The following is a 22,181-nucleotide window of genomic DNA, read 5'->3' as shown; positions in this document are numbered from 1 at the left end:
TTTTTTATCTGGATATTGCCTAAGCTAATACACCCGAGTTTATGATTCAAGAGAGACCTTCCGACTGTTTCATTGTTGACTAATCTGCCTTGGTCTTTTTTTAGATGCTACACTATATAGGGCCAAAGGGACATGGGTTGATTAATTCTAAATTGGAACAACAATTACAGATTCATTCTGAGACTCCCACCAAGAACTGCAAGGGAAGGTTTTTACAAAAATGAGCTGTACTTTGTGTACTGGTTACTGCTGGTTAGCACATTATGCATTATTCATGATAATTGTCAAAGTTTATTTTCAGTGAAATAGAGAATAACAAAGCATATCCCAACCTCTACATTTTATACTATAATAAAATATTAATAAAAGTAAAACCATGTAGTATAAAAGCCAAAAGCATGTAGTACAAAGTCTTTTTTATACTTTTGTTTTAACTATTCAATAATAGTTATAAGCTTCTTAGAATTAAAGTGTACAGTGCTAAACACCTGTACAAAATAAAGTGCTTGCCTTGATTTTAAATGCATCTTTCTTTCTATTTTAAGATATTTTTTAACATATATTAATATATATTTTCAATGTTCCACAGAAGTGAAGTTGCTTTCACTTTTCAGATATGATTTTTTGAAACTAACTTACAAACAAAGTGTGAGATATTGCAATTATACTTTAAGATCTACTGTGGCATTGTTTTTGATGTGTTTGATCACTTCCTATTTCTTTTTTAATATGGAAAATTTATCTCCGCATAATCCATCCATTATCAAACCTGCTTATTCATTTTGGAGTGGCAGAGATTAGTGTGTATTTTAGCATCATAATGCATTTTTAATGAGATTAATAAAAAGAATGAATATATAATTCTTTTATATCCCTAAAATGTAGTCATACAGTAAAACTAGGAGAGGGCTTCTGTATCTTAGATTTTCTTTTCAAATTTAATTTTTATGGGTAGCACAGTATGCAGCTGTATTGCTGCACCACTATTAATGACCTGTCCCAAAATTTATGTTGAAGTTTCACATTCTCCCTGTTAGAGTGTGTACTTTGGTTTTGTCCCATATCCAAAATATATGCAGGTCTGGCACATAACCATTAGCAACTGTCCAGTTATGAGTGTGTATGGACACATGTGTGGTAAAATAGTTATTAACTTGAATTTGAAGAATGTTCGGGGAATATATAAGTGATTAATCATACATTGCATACTGTTACATATATATTGAATTTCCTAAAGTGCTCCCTTACTGTAAATTATAATTGTTTGATATTTATTAGATACTGTTACCCTGATATTTCACAGTGAAGTTTGGGTGTCACCTTGCTCTCAAAATTCAGACAATTCTTATCTGAGTACAAAAGTAAATATAAATAAGGTACATTTTGCTCATTAATAGCTGACTAATAGTATCTGTAGTATGAGTGCAAATTGTAATAATTTGTCAATTATTTCTGGACTCTAATATATTTGGAAAACATTATAATAATTATGTTGCCATTGACCAAATTATGAAATAATTTGTACTATTTAAAAATACAAACTCAGTTGGCATATAAATATTCACACTCTAACACTTAAAAAATATTTTGGTAACTTTAGAGTCTTGAAAAATCATAAGATGTCTATGCAAATAATCCTTGCACAGGTTTTTATAGATCAATACAGATTTGCCAGTTGTTTCAAGTGAATTTTATTGTGTAGCTTAATTACAGATTGAAGTCGTGACAGAAAAAAATCAGGCTAAATGAGGCTCTGATGTAATTTCCAAATTGTTTCCTCATACTGTATACCAATTTAATTTAATAAACAGCTGAAGTTGTTTCACTGGTATTATTAGTCAGCAGAAGGGTGATGCATCATATCAAAGTCGATTCAGTATTTACTTTGATGGCTTTATTAGATGAAGCAAGTTCCCTTAGGAGCCCTGGATAATTGAATTATAAACAACTTGTTCTTAGCAAGTATTTGCTTCTGTAAATATATTTCAATTTCATCCAGCTCCTGAAAAATTACAGCTTTTTCCATGAGAAATGCTGAGTATTAAACATCTCCTAAATCAATGCTACACAAACACCTTTTCCTGTGTGCTTTTTCCCCCACACGTTTTTCCACCTTTAAAGCTTAATTTGATTCAATAGAAAAAGAAAGCTTTGAAATTAAATGTTCCATACTTGAGAAACAACCATAAATAGAAATAGCTATAAGGCTCAATTGCAGTATTCCTCTTTATTTCTTAAAGTAAATGTATCTTTTTACCTGAGGTTTAATCATTAAGCCTAGAGTACTTGAACCTAGTAAAACTCTGCTTCTGAGTTGTTTGAATTTGTCTGGCCTCTTTTCTTATCACCTCTGAAGCAGTACCTGGACACCCTGAGCAGATCCTACCACCTTTGTTTTTACAGAGGCTGTACAATCTGACCAAGGCCTGCATGAAAGAGGGGGCCATGGATGGAGAGCACTTACTTGCAAGCAGGAGGCTTGTCTCTTCTGCAAAGATTAATTGGCTTGGGTTTCTGGCTACCAGCTTGTCTCCTTTTAGGCTTCTGGGCTGGACCAGCTCATGGATTTGTAAAAAGTGCAGCAGGTCGCATTGCATTAAAGGCACAGTCAGTGATGTGAATTTGCAGGCACTGGACAAGGTGGTTGACAGCGTGGAGAGCTATATTAAAGGAGTTGCCCCTCAACCCCACCAGCCTCCCTGTGCAATACATATCCATATTCTTCTATGGTACATCTACCTTTAGTAAGTTTCTTTATAACATTCTAAAGTTCTAGAGCCCATCTACTTCATTAACAGAGGTACTCATGTATTTGGCTAACACCTTTATCCAACTCATATTACAAGTCTATATTCATTACTGTGCATATCTGTTGTAATAGCTTTATCTGTTGTATCAGCCGCAGATGACATCAGCACTGAGTAGGCAGCAGAATAAGCTAAAATGAGGAATTTTAGTGCCAGCTGCAGGGGTGCTTGTAAGAAGGGTGAACCTGACATAGTCATATCAAGTACATGTATTTATTATTATGGTCACTGCTTAATTCACTGTGCTGGTGCACATTTATTTCTTGCTTTAAAAAAGATCAGCCTTTCATTCTCAAATTCCAGTAGCTACTGAAATGTCACAATAATTTGTTTTTTTCTTGTACAGATCAAAAGAGACATCACTTGATTTCCCTTTAAAAATAAAAGACCAAATATATGAGGAGGGGGACAACAAATCCTGTTATTGTTTAAAAAAATTATTATAAAATGAATCCTTCTCCTTGAGATGTAATACACTTGTCCTAATTCTCCTTCCTTTCCTAGAAACATTTTCTGCACCCATCTTTTGTTATTGTGTCTAGAGCTTCTATCATTCCTTAAAATTTTCTTAACTTCAGTCTCAGTTTTAATTTTGGGAACAAAACGAAGTCATAGAGAGTGAGATCTTGCAAATATGAAGGTGCAAAGCAATAATCACCTTGGTTCAGATCAAAAACTCTTTGATAACACAGCATTAGAAGGTGTATTGTCATGTGCAAAGTGCCACTGCTTTGGAAGTTTTTTTTTTTTCTCATTGGTGCCTCATCAGTTCAATGTAATGTTATCTTCATCAACAAGTCTCTGTAAAAACGTTTCATTCTTTATCCACAAGTCTATCTAACTTTGTAGTCGTCATTGTCTCTGAAAATCTGGCATGGTGGCTTGAAGGAATAAAAATAGCCGAATTCACCTGTGCAATTGTAGAATAAATGGCAGGAATATGCACTCGGTCAATTCGGCACAATGACATTCGACAATACTGGTTGACCAAACTTATAGGCACACGATATTTGATAACTACATCATATTCCTGTGCTGTGATTCCAGGAATCTTCTTTGTATCTATAAAATAAGTGCACTCTAGAAAATTAATATTATGTTTCTGATTTTAAACAAGTCAGCAAACTGATCCTTAGAAACTGGGGCAGATCTATTTATATTGAAAAATAAAACAAATGTTTTCCCATGTAAATATACTATAACTTAGAGAGCAATATATGCAGTACATCTGTAAATGCTTACCAAATGTTAATGATGTTCCTCGTTTTAAGCTCTCAAAATCATTTTGATGTTTTTATACCTAGGGATGCCAAATCGCATGAGTGAGTGTCCCTCTCAAACATCAGATCTACTTAGATACTTACAACAAAGTGAATTTTAAATATCCCAGACATATTCACTGATAGATATTAATTGCCCCATCTAATTTACTTGCATCAGCACTTCTGTAATCACACATGTCTATTTTAGACATACCAGGCAAAACAGATTTAGAGATAAAGATGTTACTTAATTAAAAAGCTCAATCCATAAATACAACCAATTTATTATTTTTTCTCCACATGTATGCAGTCTTAAGAATCCCAAATTATCCCCAAGAGCTTCCTTTACTTGCAAAGCAGTCATCTCCCAGGCTTTCCTTCTTTCACATACTGAGCTGACAAAGCATTGTGTTATGAGAAAGTGAATGTTAAACCTTACTTGCTTCTTTCTGAATTGTCAATAGCTCACCAAAATCCTTCACTATGTAGAAATGAGTTATGTTGGAAATTTTAAATTGGTAAGCTTGGCATAGCAAAGTCCATAAATCCATAATATATTTTAGCTTCAAAATATTTTCAGTTGGGTTGCATGTGCAATGCTGCTTGTTTTTATTCTAAGTATGAATTTTATTATTTCATTCACAGTGGAGACAGATTACAAAACAGCAAAAGATTCTATACAATGGAAATTGATTTCCTGCTGCGTAGAAAACAAGCTGTTGCCTTCTCATATCAAATCCTTGATGACTTAACTGCATTGGAATGTTTTTTTCTTCCATATTGTATGTTATACTGAAGAAAATAAAATTCAGCTGATTATATCAGTATCTCTTGTTTGATTATATTTCTCTTATTTCTGTCTTGTTACATATGAAGTATTTAACTGTACTTTCAATAATTCTGCGTATATATGTGTATATATACTGTAGGTACAATGGATTTGTCTTTTTGTAATCTGCATAAGTTATGTTTGAAGATGTTTTTCTAGTTTTGCAGTTTTATTATTATTATTATTATTATTATTATTTTTAATGTGATGTCTATAAAACTGCATTAACATCACCCAGCACTTTTAAACTATTGTGTTAAAATTTGACAATTACATTGTCCCTATGAAAAGTTATTACACACTGCAGGTGCTACATGTTGCTATGGTAGCCTGTATTGTATGGCTGTTTATTGACCGTGGTTTCTATAAAATCGTATTCTCTAAACCTTCTGCAGAGTTGACAGTGCTCATTACCGTATCACATACTTTATAATGAGACCCATCAATGAAGACAAATTGGAGCCACTGTACAACCCAACATAGCTTCTCAGAAGGATACATAATTTTTGAACTTACTGTATAAGTACTGGCAAACATCATAAAGATGATAGGCAATGGTCAGTTCTGTGACATTCAGTGTTAGTGCAGGATGGATTTGTGCCATTGATGCTGTGTGCTCTGTAATTGCTATCTGGTGTATGTGTTGATCTTCTCTGAGTGATATCCTTCTGATTGGTTTTGCCCCAGGTCTGCAAATATGTATCATTCCAGTTACCCCTTCTTGCCACAAATGTAATTATTTCATCACATTTCTGAAAAGTCAGGGTTAGAATCCTACCTTCACACTTGTCAATGATTTAAACTCACTAATTTCACTTGTCCAACAGGCACAGAAATAGCACCTTTTTCAAACTTCCACTCATGGTCTGTTGAGGAAAAATATTATTCATTAATAAAATAAACTTAAAGAAAGGACTTGTTCTTCTTTCACCAAAACGCTTTTGAAGGAAATGGTGTATGAAATGGGTTTATAACTATTTAGCTTATTTGAGTATAGATCTGATTTTTTCAATTTAGGTCTGAAAGTAGTCATTTTTATTGCATCAGGAGCTGTGCCAATTAGTAGAATGTATACTATTATACTGCATCTTAGTGTGGTAAAGCTGATAACAGAGCACTCTAGATGGACATTCCATACCTAATGCCACTTCCATTGTGCTGAAGGATTCACCAGATACCCGCCATCATTTGTCTGCCCTCTGATAAGAGCTATAGGGTCAATAAAACCTTTACCTCCAAACTTAGGAGCAGTTTTTTTCCCAGAGCTATTTCTGAATTGAACATTGTCCATATTCTGATACTCCTCCAGACTCCCCACAAACAACGTCAAGTGTTAAGCTGTACTGCAGAAATGTACATATGAATAACACCGATGTGCAATAATAAACTTGTTGTCTTATGTCATGTGTTAATATTTTAAATACCAATGCCATAAAAGAATTTGTGTGGCTGAGTGTATATGTATGCTTGTGCATCAGTGTTCAATGTTTAGCTTTATTTGATTTGTATATGTCTGTGTGTGTTTTCATCTTTATTATCCTTGAGCCTTTTGAGCACAGCTTGCACACTAAATTTTGTTATATCATATGTGCAATGACAATAAAGGCAATAATAATAATGTTAACAAAGATTTATTGATAATTGTTTTGACTCAGTGCTGTTAGTACAATAATTTGAGTCTTTCACAACTTAGTTGGGACTAAATCTAAAAGGAAACATGGCAAATGTCATTTTAGAAATCAAAGTTACAATTGCCTGTTCTGTTGAGTTACAGTACAGTTTTGGGGGTGATTTTAAAATCCTATGTTATCTACATTGTGTTATCATTAGGAACTTTATAAAATCTGAGGGACTATGCACAACTTTTCAGGTTTCCCACAGTGATTGCTATTTGGAAGCCAGCAGATTACTAATTGAAAGTCCTCTAATTTCATTATTTTAATTTAAGAATGCTTTTTTATTTTTTTTTTTTTCATTTATTGTTTCCTTATGCCCTAAATAGTTCTGTTTTTAAAAGGAGGAAATCCTTCTAACATATGTTATTTAGTATAGTGTTTTGTAGAATTATGTTAGTTGCTTGCAGTATTCATAAATTTCACCACATTGCCGCAGTTCACATTTTACTGACAAGGACAGTAGAAAATTAAGTGTAATTTACTGATAGTTAGAGATAATGTAATTTAGATAGGTAATCATTACAGTTTGAATTGTTACACCATGAATAATCGATTCAACTTTGAGAGTAAGTTGTTACTTTCACAATTTCAAAAACTTGTGACAAGTTCAGTGAGCATTAAAAAATTGATCCCCATTTTCACATGTATATCAATATTATGATCACTCATCAAAATCACATCAATGAGATCTTTGGCTGTGTCAGCTAGCAGGTAGCAGTCGCTAATAATGAGTATAGCAAGAGAGATCTGTGAAAACATACTATAATTGTACTTGATGCTGTTTTAATATCTAATAGAGCACCCCAAATGAAGCAAAATCACCTAGATTTATGGAAGCAATATGCAGTTCATTTTCAAAAATGCTCCAAAACCTTCTCCTCCACTAGTATTTCTTTACTAAAGAAGGTAACTCCTTTCCATAATGTTCTCAACTAAAAGTTACAAAGTCATGTTTCAGTAAGATCTGCCAATATACTTACTTTAATGTCATTAGCCAAAACAGCACTATTTCCAAGCAGCCAAATGTTTTACAGTACTGTGAAGTTTATGGACAGATTTTATACATATTGTGATAAAGGCGCTATATAGCACCCGACCCGGCACAGACTGATGCAGAGGCACGTGTAAAATCACACAGGCTTTTATTTTCTCTTCAGCCGTGGGGCACGTCTTCCCCGTGTCCCACAGGCCCAACACAGTCCCAAAAGCACTTTAAACAGAAACAAACAACTCTCCACCTTGTACCACCACTCCTCGCAGGCAACCTCGTCCTCTTCCTCCCGATTCTGGCCCTTTAGTGGTGGAGACTGGCCCACCCGAAAGTGTTCCAGGTGCTTGACCACCTGACCCCAATTGCACCTCCGGTTGGGGCTGATGACTCATCCAGCCGGGTTCTTGAGTCTCGACAGCACCCCCTAGCGGCCACCCCAGCTCCCAACCAGGCTGTGGAGGACTCCATGTCCCATGGAGCCACACGGGAGACTGGGAAATCAACATCGGCCAGGTAGGCTGCCACCAAGCGTCCCGGGGGAGGTATTGAGCTGTCCATGGTGGCTCCCCCAAAACATATTCAGCAGGGGCATCCGGGCCGGGCATGGGACCCAGCTGTCCATCACAATATATATATATATATTTTTTTTTATATCAAGCAATTTACTATTACAGACACTTATGATGGAGCATGTGGTTTAATTCAATGTATAACTATGCTCTGTATTGTTTGTATCATCACTTGATTTTAATTTTGTTGAATCAGTCAGTTTATATGAATCCCTGATAATGGGTTTTCAAGTAATAGATAGAGAAATAAAACGTGGTATAAAATACACAATTGAGATTTAAATCCTAAGGTTGTGGCCTGGATGGTGCTCTGACTAGTGGCAGAGGCACTTGTTATACCATATTTTGGGATATAATGTAAGATGCTTTCCAGTTAGGGTAAAACTATTTCATTTGAAAAATCCAGGCCTGTCCTTATCATTTACAAAGATTACTATACACTAGATTACTAAACAGCAGTTATGGAAACGTAGCATATTATATATCTTTTCTGTTTGTATCTTGGAGCTGGGCCTTTACCAAGATTAAAATATTTTTTTAGCTGTGGTGAACACCAGTGTGAAACTCCTCTTTTATACTCTCAGATTGCTGAAACTTAAATATCATTAGTGTCAATATACAGCCAAAAGACAGAGAATTCACTGTAAGCAAGGGACTCTAATGTAGCTTCTATGACAGGTATCTTTTTGGCATCTTACTTGAACTGCTGGGCTTACATAGTTTGAAATTGTAATACTTTGCTCTATGGAATCAATGACCCATTTACACTTTTGCTCAATTACACTGTGACTGAATTGAACTGTTGGTTTTTAGCTGTTACAGAGTAGTTAAAGGTAGTGATCCTGAATTAGAAATGGTCATGTTATCCAAATCAGCTGAATCAATGCAATTTCCATTTTGTCTAATGGCTGTGAAATTATTTAAACAGTTATTCAGCATATAAACCTTTCCTACCTACTGTTGATTAATTGGGAATTTTTTGGCATGTGTTGGTAAAACACCTACCCTGAACATAATACAAGACAGGTTACCCTTAACAGGTAAAAAAATAAAGGGTACTTTTAGCCCAGAATCCATTATATACAATGAGTATTCTCATTATGTTGCAGTGGATTAAAACTGGTTTCCTTACACTGCAAGACTACTACAATGCTAATATCAGAGGGCCTGCCTAACTATGTAAACAATGTCAGTCAGCTTATGCTCTCGCTAGCTTCCTGTTTGACTCAAGCTTTTTACTGCTCACATACTGTCAGCCTTATGTATCTCAGCTTTTTTTTTTTTTTTTCCTTCTGCTTGATTTGGTTAATCCATCTGGTCATCCTAAGTTTGTACTTCTTGTCATATAGTACGCTGTGTATCCTGTACATTAACCCCTCAATTTATGTGTCTATATATGAACAGTATAGCCACATATCTCTTTAATAACAACTTTGTCCTCCAAATCATGCCAGTTTTTTCTATTTGTATAACATTATGATATTGAGTGTGATGCTCCCATCATCTATGCATAAGGACGAAAGATCCAGGTATTTAGAGTCCTGGTGCTTGCTATATGGTTGCGAGACATGGACAGTATCCAGTGACCCGAGATGAAGACTGGACTCCTTTCGTACTGTGTCTCTTTGGAAAATCCTTGGGTACTGCTAGTTTGACTTTGTGTTGAATGAGCGGTTGCTCTTGGAGTCCTGAGTGAGACACATTACTTGCATTATGAGGGAGTTTCAGTTATGGCACTACGGCCATGTGGGAGAATTCCCTGAGGGTGATCTGGCTCTCAGGATCCTCATTATTGAGGACCCAAGTGGCTGGACCAGGCCAAGGGGATGCCCACGCAACAGCTGAGGCAGATAGATGTTCATTTCCAGAGAGTGGGACTGGACCCCGTGTCTTTCTGAGAGGTTGCCAACCAGAATGCAGAGCTGTTTTGTCATGTGGTGCTTCCCAGCCTGACCTGATCTGATCATGGTATTATTCTGTGTATATACATATATACATTATCTCCATATCACATGTATATACTATCTAGGAAAAAAAAAGTGAAAGTTAATTATACATTGAGAAATACATCTTTACTGATGGTGACAAGTGCATTTATAGGCTTGGACGACCAGGAGTGTGCACATGACATTACAAGTTCAATGGGATAAAGGTTGGTGTTTGCCATTTCCGGATTGTGCGAGTTAGTGGATACACCTCAAATCTTTGCTAGCATGTTCTATTATTCATTAGTCTTTAGGGTTAACAAATTTACTGCTTTGAAATTTTGCCTACAGTTTGTATTCATTTTTTGTCTTTGACAAAGTTTTGATTCTGAGTTATATTTGTGTCATTGGCTATGTCTTATCTCCAGATCCCTTATTAAACAAATAAACTGCCTATTGTTTTGCGAAATTAAGGTGTCATGTGACAGATTGCCAAGAAACTGAAGATTTCATACAAAGATGTCCACTACTGTCTTCAAAGAAAAAGTCAAACTGGATCTCACCAGTACAGAAAAAGAAGCAGAAGACCCAGATGCATAGCTGCTTGAAAGGATAACTATGTCAGAATCTGTAGTTTAAGAAGGAGATGCCCTACAGGTTCTCTTTTTGTTGCTTCTTTAAATATTGCACTCCAATTATAATAATTATCAGTGTTAGCAGCAGCAATTGAAAGAAAATGATAAAACAGGAAAAAGAACACAGACGTTGGACAGTGTATTTGTGGTGATTCCAAACTTTTATCCCATTTTAACTTATCCTTTTTATTTCCCAATTTCAGATAGAGATTTTTCTTTGATACCCTGACAGCACCATGGAGTCATCTTTTCAGTGTTACAGTGAAACAAAGATGAATTGAAAATTAGGTGTTTTTAAAAATTGTGTGTCAAGTCAGCAGTTTAAAGGTGTATACTGTTCGAAATTGAATGAAAACGTTGCTTTTAGGTTACTATAATGAATATTGCTAACATTGGAAAGGCTCGTTGAAAAGGTAATTTTGAAGCTGTAACAATAATAAAAGAAAATCTGAAATATAGTAGTTGTAATACATTTTCATAATGACAATGAAATCCAGCATTTGTTTGCTGTGATGGATGCTTAACACTTCCAGCACCAAGCAGCAATAGGTCCAAGCTCTCAGTTTTAATAAGAAGAAGCCTACACATTTTACTAAAGATTAGACAAGCTAAACAGTAAGTTTAAACTTTTCTATCCCTGCTCGGTGTGGCTTACTTTTTTATAGGAGGCTAAATGATTTTAATTGGTGGTGAAGCATTTTCATTTCTGTTGTTTCATTTAAATTTTTTATATTGTTTTGGTCTTTCTTGCAAACTTTTTGTTTCTAGATTTCTGCCTTGAGCCTGATGCTGTCCAGATAGGCTCTGGTGGGTTAGGTTTATGAATGAATGGATGAGTGACATGACAAAACCATGTTTTACTGTAATCTAATTGTATTACTGTAAAAAAAATTTATGTTTCTGGATGGTAATAATTTTTGCAAGTCCATAAAGTGGTTAAGCAGGCAATTTGCTTTTGCCAATTGAATGCTGTGATTTATAGCAAATCAAAAACAACTTTGAATTATTTTTTTTTAATAATCTAGTTTTAGGTAATGAAGCATTTAAAAAGGTACAGAATCAAGTTTCCCATGCAGTTTTTTTTAACTGTATGAATAATTGAATTCATTATTAAATTGTATATGCTTAAATAGTTTAAAAAGAAATGCCACTATAATAAATATATTGTCAAGTGTATTCCTGCATAATCCTGTATTCCTCAATGCATAAAAAAATATTACACGTGGATGCATAATTATACTGCATAATATTAAGTAATGCTTACAGGGAACTGTAACTGAAAATTCTTGCTCACGAAGAAAACGTTTTGCTCATACACACCCAATTCTTCCAGGGAACATTACCTGAATGTACTGGGCATCCCAGAAGGACAATAAGCAGTTGCGTCTATAAAACAAAGATAGACCTTTTGCCTGGTAAAGAATATGCAGTGAGGACAGACAGTAGGTCTACCCAACAGGTAACAGGAATGCCTGAACCTCTATGATGAGAAAGAATGAGACTAGGGATGGCAGGGTAGAGAACATAAGACAAACTGTTGAAATGTAAACCTGTTAGCTCCAATAGCAGAGAGTAAGTTGCCTAGAGGAAGCGAGAGTCTACAGTGGGCTGGTGGATGGCCAGTACTCTCTTGTACATCCTCTAGAGGGTGAACCTCTAAAAGAGTGAGCAGCTGAGAGGCTGCCCAAGAGACACAATTCTTTGTTGGCAACAGATATCAGGGAGACCAGGAGCCTGAGGAGTTTTGAGCTGGTATGGGGAGGATTTGATATTGTCTCTTTCATAAATATTCTGTTGGTAGGTGAAAGTCAGACCAGAGTCAAGAAAGAATGAAAAAGAAGGTGTGAAATGTAGTGCTTTATAGTACCTTTAAGGTGTATATGTAGATGAGCCTCCACAGCTGCTAGACTTACAGCTTGATGTTGTGATGTCCGGTTCTTGGGACTTCTTGTTCTTTCTGCTTTCAACCCTCTTTTGTGTTATTTTGTTAATACATGTGCCAAATTTATTTACTATTTTATACTGTAATTAATATGAAAAATATCACAATGAATCCACACGTTAATTCTGTTGGCTCATGAGATATCTGGACATTTAATAAAATGTAATAGACTTGGTGCATTTTATTGAAATGTCAAATTTGTTTCCACACGTTAACTGGTTCATGATAGGTAGGATGAATTTATATTCTCTAAACCTAAAGTATTACATTACATTTTTTATTTCATACACTATCGTTTTTATTTATTCTGTGAAATAATGGCATTGTACACTTTGACAACACGATAACATGTATATTTAAATAATAGGCTTATCTTTTGTAATATGTCAGTCCAACCAGCTATATCCTAACACAGGGTCACGGGGTTCTGCTGGAGCCAATCCCAGCCAACACAGGGCACAAGGCAGGAACAAATCCCCAGGCAGGGCACATACACACACCAAGGGGACAATTTAAGATCGCCAATGCACCTAACCTGAATGTCTTTGAACTGTGGGAGAAAACTGGAGGACCCAGAGGAAATCCACGTAGACACAGGGAGAACATGCAAATTTCATGCAGAGAGGACCTGGGAAGCGAACGCAGGTCTCCTTACTGCGAGGCAGTAGCGCTACCACTGCACCACTGTGCTGCACTTTGTAATATATATTGTAGTCTTTATTATGAATATAGTAGCCATGTTATCTGTTGAAAACAGGCAATAGAGTAAATTTAAAATATTTGATATCATTTGGCTTAACATGTAACTTCAGAACCTCTCTTGGCTGGCATTCCCTCTTCTGACACCTGCTTCTCAGACTCTGTCATTAGGAGGCATCTTGCTCTCCTTTAAAGGTGACTCTTACTGTGCCTTATACACTTTTACTTCTCCTCGTGTGTCTCACACCCACACTTCCTCTTTCAATCATGTCAGCAAAGCCAAACATACCAATGAAATTGCTCGTAGGGATATATATATATATATATATATATATATATATATATATATATATATATATATATATATATATATATATATAGATAGATAGATAGATAGATAGATAGATAGATAGATAGATAGATAGATAGATAGATAGATAGATAGATAGATATTTTGTATATCATATGCTTTGTACAGTAAATATTAATGAAAAGAATATACATTATGTGGTATAAAAAGACGAAAAGGAAGACAAGCCTACTAAAAGTTAAGGTTGAAATGCAAAATATCCAAAAATATTAATATTACAGAGTGCCTAGCTATATCTCAAGACAAACTGAAAAACAAAGGCAGAACTGTTTTATCATTTAGTTGTGCACTTGTGAAAAGTAATGTGTCTGCTGCTCATAATCTTTAACTTGATCAACAGGCATAAAAATGAGTTGAAAAGAATGCCCATTTTAAGAATTATAACTGCAGATGAGCAAGCTTCTGTTTCATACTGTACTTATCTGTCCCTGTTAGGACCAGAGTTGTACAGTAGCATAAGTACTATTACTGTGGTCATCAGATTCAATTAATCTTTTTATTAGAAATGTAAAAATATAAGGTACTATTATAAATGGCCATAATTCACACCTGACAAAAGATCAGTATTTGTAAAAAAAACCAAACCATTCTTTTCCATTTTCAAAACGTATTTTATTCAGTTCAGGTGTTGCGCCACTTTAAATATTTTGTTGTGATAGGCTGATTTAATTTTGAATTATAGTCTGGCATGAGAGTTGGAAGAGCACAAATATTATTTATAAAAGTTTGATTATGAGCTTATGGATGCTTTTGGATTAAACAGCTGCCTTTGACACAATAGACCATGAGATCCTCATCTCCAGGCTGGAGCAGTGGGTGTGCATCACAGATAGACGTTTTTGTGTCAGTATCGATGATTTTACTTCCACCTCTGTTGCCCTCCCCTGGGGGGGTACCACAGGGCTCCATCCTGGGACCTCTTCTGTTCTCCTTATACCTTCTGCCACTCTGCGCTATTTTTCGGAAACACGGTATTTCCTTTCATCTTTATGCAGATGATTGTCAGGTTTATTTCCCTCTGAAGCGCCAAGGTCTATGTTCTGTCCAGCCTCTGCTTGACTGCCTTATTGACATAAGGAGTTGGATGGCATTAAATTTTCTAAATTTTAATGAGAAAAAAACAGAAGTCATACTATTTAGACCCAATAGCACCAGCGGGACCCCCTGCATCGACCTTTCCACTGTGGCTCAATTTGAGAAAACCATGATCACAAATTTAGGTGTGAAAATGGATCCGACTTTAAAACTTGATAGCCATGTGAACGCAGGGGTAAAATCTTGCTTTTTCCAGTTGAGGTGGCTGTTAAAAATCAAGCCTGCCTTGTCTAAGTGCAAACTTTGAAACAGTGATACATGCTTTTATAACATCTCGTCTAGATTACTGTAATGCTCTTCTTTTTGGAATTAGCCAGGCCGCCATTGCTCGCCTACAGCTGGTACAAAACACTGCTGCTCGATTTTTAATTGGCACAAGAAAGCATGAGCATGTTACCCCGATTTTGGCTTCCCTTAACTGGCTTCCAATTCGTTTTTTGAATTCATTTTAAGATCCTTGTATTTGTTTTTAAATCCTTTAATGGTTGTGCCCCTCTTTATTTGTCGGAACTGCTGCACCCTTATGTACCGTCTCGCTGTCTCATTTCAGCAGGCCAGATGCTTTTATGTGTTCCCAAGGCACGATGCAAACTCCAAGCTTTTTCAGTTGCAGCCCCAAAACTCTGGAACGATTTGCCGTTGCACGTTTTCCAGGCTCCTTCGCTAGCTGCATTTAAATCATTTTTAAAAACACATTTTTACTCTCGAGTATGAGATGTTGGCTAACTATATACTGTACTTTTTATTAAGAATCTCTTCAGTTCTTATGTGTTTATGTGTTTCTGTTTCATTTACCCTTTGGTTTTGTGTGTCTGATATGCTGGGTTTTTATTGTACAGCACTTTGGTCAGCCTTGATGTTGTTTTTAAAGTGCTTTTTAAATAAATAAATATTCTCAAGAGTATGTCAAACATCTCTTCTGAATACACACCGCTTTTTCTTAAATAACTTCTCTGCATTTAATGTAAATAATTTCTAAACAATTTTTGAAATAAAAATAGTGTCTGTTACATACTTTAATTGTAAATTATTTTATGTAATGATTGGACATTCATATATACTCTAAATATTAACCGGAGGTAGTGACAGTCCATGCCAGGGAGGCAGAGAGAGGAATGTCCACTGCAGAATGAAAACTTACTGAAGCCTGTCTGAGTCTTCCTTCATAAGTGTGTATTGCTGTCTACAGGAGTAGGCAGTTCATCCATTTGCGCAACACAAAGTGCTCCATGTTAATTTTTTTTCTCTCACTTCCCAAGGCCTATGTTACTTAACTTCTGCTAGTGAGCCATTTTATCTGCTTGCTACCCAAATCTACTGGTCCTCTGGTACAACAAAGCATTTCAGTTTATACCAGGACCATTTTAGGCTCTGCCTAGAATAACTTCCACAGTCAATGGTGGATGCATTAATTATTAAGGCCATCAAACCACTGGGTCTTCCAGCAGCTCTTAAGACTATTGCACCCTTGAACTCTATTTTACCTTAAAGGAGCAAACATTTTGAATTAGCTCCTGGGCCTTGTGTCCTTTTAAAGGGCTGTGTGACTTCTACAATATCATTTAGGAACTGTATTTATCTTCTACAGGCTTGTGAGAATTGCCTTGGCCTCCTGTTGCCTGTCCTAGACCTCTCTCCTTCATATGCGCCAGACTTTAAGCACAATTAGACATAATTTATCTGTCCCTCCCCTTTGTAGTTGCTGTTTATCTACAATTATACACAAAATTTGATAAAAAAAATAATATTGTTTTATATTTGTGTCTACAAAAGCAAAAACAAATTAAAAAAAACAAAAGTATGATTGAGTATTGTGTTTGCTGCCTAGCAGTCACATTGCATAAAAAGTATTGCTAGTGAGTACCTACTTTTTCAAAATCAAGGACACATAATAAATTGAAACCACTGGAAAATGGCAATATTATATTAAGGAACAATGCAGAACTGCTCATACAGTACATTTGCAAGTTATATAATAGGTAAAATAAGTATGTTTAATAATTTTTATAAAATCTATGATTTCTATTTATATTCAAGGCAAAGATCATTTTCAATATGCAATCTTGGCTGTACACACAAGTCTTTATCTTATACATTCAAAATGAGAAATTACAAATTATTTAAAGGTAGTTTAAATATGTTCAAAATATAGTTGGATTAAGAATAATTTGTGTAGTTTATATAGTGCATGAATGAAATAGTTTGTATTTCGTCTAAGAGTAGTACAGAAGTATCGGTGTGTGAATGCTTTTGAATGGGCAAAGGAGGTTTATATATTTATGAATTATCATGTACCTCTTAAAAGTACCATAAATGATTTATTACATGTATTACTCCAAACAGGATGTTTACTAGTCACGTTAATGATAATTCTATTTTCTTTATTTTTTTTTATTTTTCAGGACTACACATTAACCATGTACTTTCAACAATACTGGAGAGATAAGAGGCTGGCTTATTCAGGAATCCCACTCAATCTAACTCTTGATAATAGAGTAGCTGATCAACTTTGGGTTCCAGATACCTACTTTTTAAACGATAAGAAGTCCTTTGTGCATGGTGTCACAGTTAAAAATCGAATGATACGCTTGCATCCTGATGGAACAGTGCTGTACGGATTAAGGTAAGCATTGAAATTAATGATAGAGGGCAGGGTACTTCTGGTATGTAATTTATTAAAATTGTTGACATTTACTGTACATTGTTGCTTTAATTATTCTTTTATAAAAGCTTTTTCAAGATACATTATATAACTGAAGCCTGCAGCTGAAAGAAAAGACTGCAGTGACCATGTGACAGCCTTATAGTTTACTATCCTCACAGGCAGTGTCAGCAGTCAGGGTTAATCTATTTTTGCTGTAATTTACCATAATAAGAATGCCTCCAGTTACAGTAAATTTGCAGTGGAAATGAGGACTAAAAAGGCTCTCACTATGTAATATGTTAAAGGTTATTTTCATGCTGAAATGAAAAGAAGGTAAGAGACACAGTGTTTCATTGAGTATGTCTATACAGCCAAAGAGGTGTATCCCCTATTTTATTTATTTATTTGTGTAGATGCATGCTGATGCAGCCCCGTTTTATAATCTGTTCAATGTAATTGCTCCATGTTAATATGCAATCTCATTCGTTTTGCAATTTAATGATTTTGCTTTAAAACAGCATCCTAACAAACAAACTTTTCATAATATGAATTGGATTTTCAACATATTCCAGAATGCCTTTATAAGTTGTCATATTTTATATAGTTACAAAAGGTTTTAACATTTGTTTCTCTCTCCAGCTGTGTGATGTAAAATCAAGCATACTCAGTAGTGCCTTTTCAGAAATGAAGACACTGTCAACAATTACACATTTAAAATACATTGTGCAAAGTTTAGTCTTAAATAACTTTCACATTTTGAAATAGTCCAACATTAAAATGTAATGTTTTGTATGAACTGGGGTTAAACACAACTATTGTCCAAATGAAATGTCAGGAAACACACACTTTGGAAGGCACATGAATTACGCAAAATAAAAAAAAAAAATTGACCTGTCTGACATTGAATAGAACTACCTTTAATTGCAATATAGCTTTTATTAGAAGTGCAGTGGAAAATTACCAGTTTGAGAACCTTATTTCATTCCAGGTGAAATAGTCCTTTATTTGAACTGAATATTTTTTTTTAAGTTTAACATGATATCTGGTACCATCAGTGAACTAGCTTGGGCAACTAAACACAAAATACAAGGTTTACTTACATAAAAGGACAGAACTAAACATTACCAAAGCAGTGAAAATGTTCTTTTGAAATGAAAGAACATACTCAGTCATTACCTTTTCAGTTCTCATACTTGGAAACAAACATTTAGCAGATTTTACAAAAAACATCTTATGTCCTTGGTTTTTACATCTATTAGATAGACTCTTTGCAAGGCTATAAGAAGGGTTTAGAAAGCAGCAAAGAACAAGCTAGAAATACATTCTTAAAGAGATGCTATTAATCTTTCTCATTAGGTTCAATGAACTGAAAGTGCTGGCTCCTATTGATTCTTCAATATTTTGCATCATTCTTCTTTTTTTAGAATCCTGCTGATTTTTTTTTTGTTTGTTTTTTTAGTGTTATCTGGAATATAACAGAACAATGAAGTAAATTAAATTAGGTTAGATTTTTTTTCATATTGTACAGTCCTCACCCAATATTGTACTCTGGAGGTCACATATAATTTAAGGATAGACATTTTCCAGTTTTCAATAACTTTTTTTCTCCATTTTCCAATAACTGTCAGTAGATAAGAAAGTATTACATAAGGTTGTTTTCAGCCGTTTTAACTTGAAAAGATGTGTCATTTCTTATTCAAGGAATTTGTTTAAAGTAAAAATCTAGTTTATTTAGTTCATGTTGTTATACCTTGCTGAAACAGAAGGGAAATTAACATATTGTGTTCATGAATGGTAGGATTGACCTTGGGCTACACTCCATCTCTTCCTTTTGAATCTAATTTGTCCTGGGTCATTCTATTGCTTGCTTGCTCACTGCTGGGCAGTCATATGATTGGAAGTGGAAGAGAAATAAAAAATCTACAGAGCTACAATTCATACCATTTCACCACATTGAGAGTTTCCAAACATCTAAACAACACATGCATATTTATAACCTACATGTCACTACCTGATATTACTGTTCATTTTCCTAATTGTTCACATATTGTATTGTGTTTTGTTGATTGTCATTCGTTAAAATGTTAGTAATTTTTGCAGTATTTTTGCGAAGTCATTTCAATGTCTGAAGTTTGTATTGTGCTTCCTTACTTAGAAAGGGTAAGTCACTTTTAGCTTAGAGAACAGAATTTTGAAACTGCCAATATATAGAGAAGCATGTGAGTGAAGGAAAACTGCTGAGTTTTGTTTCACATTCAATTTTGCAATCACAAAACTAAATAAAAATATATGTATATGTCAGTAGGTCATGTCAAAAATGTATACAATTGTATTGCTTCTCATGCACATTTTGTGTGTTTTATTGATTTTATGCTAATCCTTTTCTTCACATTTTTTTCAAAAATATTTATTTATTATTTTGGCTGTTTTTCTGAGGATGTACTATGCCATGAACCCTGAATCAAAATACCAGTACGTATTATTTATGGATTAAGTTTATTGACCCATGACTGCTAAAAGATATATATATATATATAAAGTGAAGAGGTTTGCGGGGGTTGGCAATAATGAGCCTTGCTTCATTATAAGATCAAACACGATTTGTTCTTCAAAACAATCAATAACTACACAGCAAAATTTGTTTTGTTTGTATCCAAAATCCTGGACAACATTAATAGAGTACTGCAATAATACATAGTGATGATAAGGACCTGAGATACAAAATGGCAATATAAAAAAAAAAATGTAAAACTACAAACCAAAATGAAAGCAACACTGCAAATTTAATGTTAGGAATGAGCTAAAAAAATCATGACAGAACCCTACTCCCATTGTGAGGACTACAGTGTTCTGGTTTAGGCCTGATAATGAAATACCAGATGAATCTTAAGATGCATTGGAAGAGCTAACCTATATTTCAACAGGCTAATATGATTTGTGTAATAACGTAAGAGACAATAATTCTAGGAGCAAGTTTCCAAGATGCCACCCTCAGAAGGATATTTCTGTAACCTCTAGCAACATTTGAAAACTGAAACTGTCTTATACTTGTGATCCACAAATGACCAGGCAGAGGCTTCTGCGGTCAACACATGGTTCTGGACATTACTCCAACTCTGCGTAAGCAGCCAGGCTTCAAACTCCGCAGGCAGGCTTTGGCCAGCACTAGATGAAAATGGAGTCCTGACTTTAAGTACATTTTTTAAACTTTTAATGTCCTAAAATTATCAAAAATACCCTTCAAGAGGGATAGATTAAACCATAAAAAACCTCTTGCTTAAGGACAATAAAGATATATATTTGAAAATCGCAAAAAGTGTAAAAGCAAAAGAGGCAGGAAAATAATTTAAAAAAGGATTTGCCTAAGAAGGCAGTCCAGACGATAAGTCCCAATGCATAATCTAACAATTCTAATAAGTAAAACAAGTAAAAATTGAGGTAAAATTTAAATGAAGTGACTATTTAAATTTTCATCATTGGCAAAAACCTTAGCTGCTCTATTTGATAATACCAAAACAAAATTTATTTAGTGTTTCAATGATGGGAAGCGCAAAGCACATCTCCTTATTAATAGTATGTGTACTGTGCTCACAGAAATGCATGACTGCAGACACACAGTTAGAAATACGGGCAAAACAATATACTTCATTGCTGAATACGAATATGCAAACATTACATTTGTGTCATTTGTTGATTTTGTTTTGTTTTTTTTAATGCAAAACAATGTTCATTAGTATAACCCATAAATGAAAGCACGTATTATATATTTGAATATTGTGTTGGAGAAGGTAATGCTGCCTCACAGTTGTAAATTAATTGACTAAAGGTAACGACAGTCCAGTAAATTTTCTAATTCTGGATTAACACACAGCCATAAATAATGAGAGAGTCTAATCATTCATGTAAGAAACATTGAAAAAGCTGTTTTACATCTATGTATCTATCTATATCTACCTTAAATAATAAATGAACGTAAAATTGACACGTTTAATTTTACAAATAAAGCTTTAAAGTAGAGAGAAATGTGAAAAAAGGAGGGACAGATTTGAAAAATTAAAGCAACAGAAGTTTTTACTATTTGAAATTTGGATTTATTTTTGTTAAACATTCCTTTTTAGTAATAGTTTTTTTAATCAGCTAATGATGCAAGTATAAATCTTAAAATAGCAAATGTTACAAAAGATTTTAAAGATACATTGTTACAGAAATAGTTTTAAACATTTTGTTTAAATGGGAAAAAAATTTATCCAATGGTCACATTTTTTATTTTCTGTAAGTTTTTAATTACCATTAACTTCTTCTTTCACAGCACCATTTTGTTTTTTTATGGGCATCACCATTTTCAGATGCTTTGTGTTTGTTGCTTCTATGGCATTGAATGGTCAGCTGGAATAGTGCAGTGCATGACGTCACCATGTCAAATGTATAAATGTCAGTACCATAACATATACTTCCTGGTTGTCTAAGTTTGTAGGTTAAACTAAAGACCTAAATTATTATTATCTTAACTATTTTGGTTGATCTTTAGAACTAAAATTTTTTGCTCCATATCCTAGGCTTTGTTAATTAGATTTTGTTTACCTGGTTGTGACCTTGGTCTGTTATTATAATTACTATCCATCTTCTGATTCCATTATAATTCAAGACAGCTTCTACACTTGCAGTCGGCATAAAACATTTGTGCCATGCTCTAATCTTGTGCAAATTTCATCAACTGTCCAAAAAGTAATTCCAAAG

At 34.5% G+C, this 22,181-nt stretch overlaps 1 protein-coding gene across 3 annotated transcripts in view; it reads left to right on the top strand.

Moving 5' to 3' along the window:
* The window catches only part of gabrb3 (gamma-aminobutyric acid type A receptor subunit beta3), a 485,579-nt gene that overhangs the window by 342,806 nt on the left and 120,592 nt on the right, over nucleotides 1-22,181 (top strand). For all 3 annotated transcript variants that reach the window (XM_039744693.1, XM_039744694.1, XM_039744695.1), the window contains one exon: nucleotides 17,203-17,423. In XM_039744693.1, the coding sequence (XP_039600627.1) occupies nucleotides 17,203-17,423 (221 nt within the window). The remainder of the gene's footprint in view (nucleotides 1-17,202; nucleotides 17,424-22,181) is intronic.

The sequence above is a fragment of the Polypterus senegalus genome, chromosome 2, assembly GCF_016835505.1.
Source record: "Polypterus senegalus isolate Bchr_013 chromosome 2, ASM1683550v1, whole genome shotgun sequence".
NCBI classification, from domain to species: domain Eukaryota; kingdom Metazoa; phylum Chordata; class Cladistia; order Polypteriformes; family Polypteridae; genus Polypterus; species Polypterus senegalus.
This window is presented reverse-complemented; position numbering and strand designations above follow the sequence as displayed.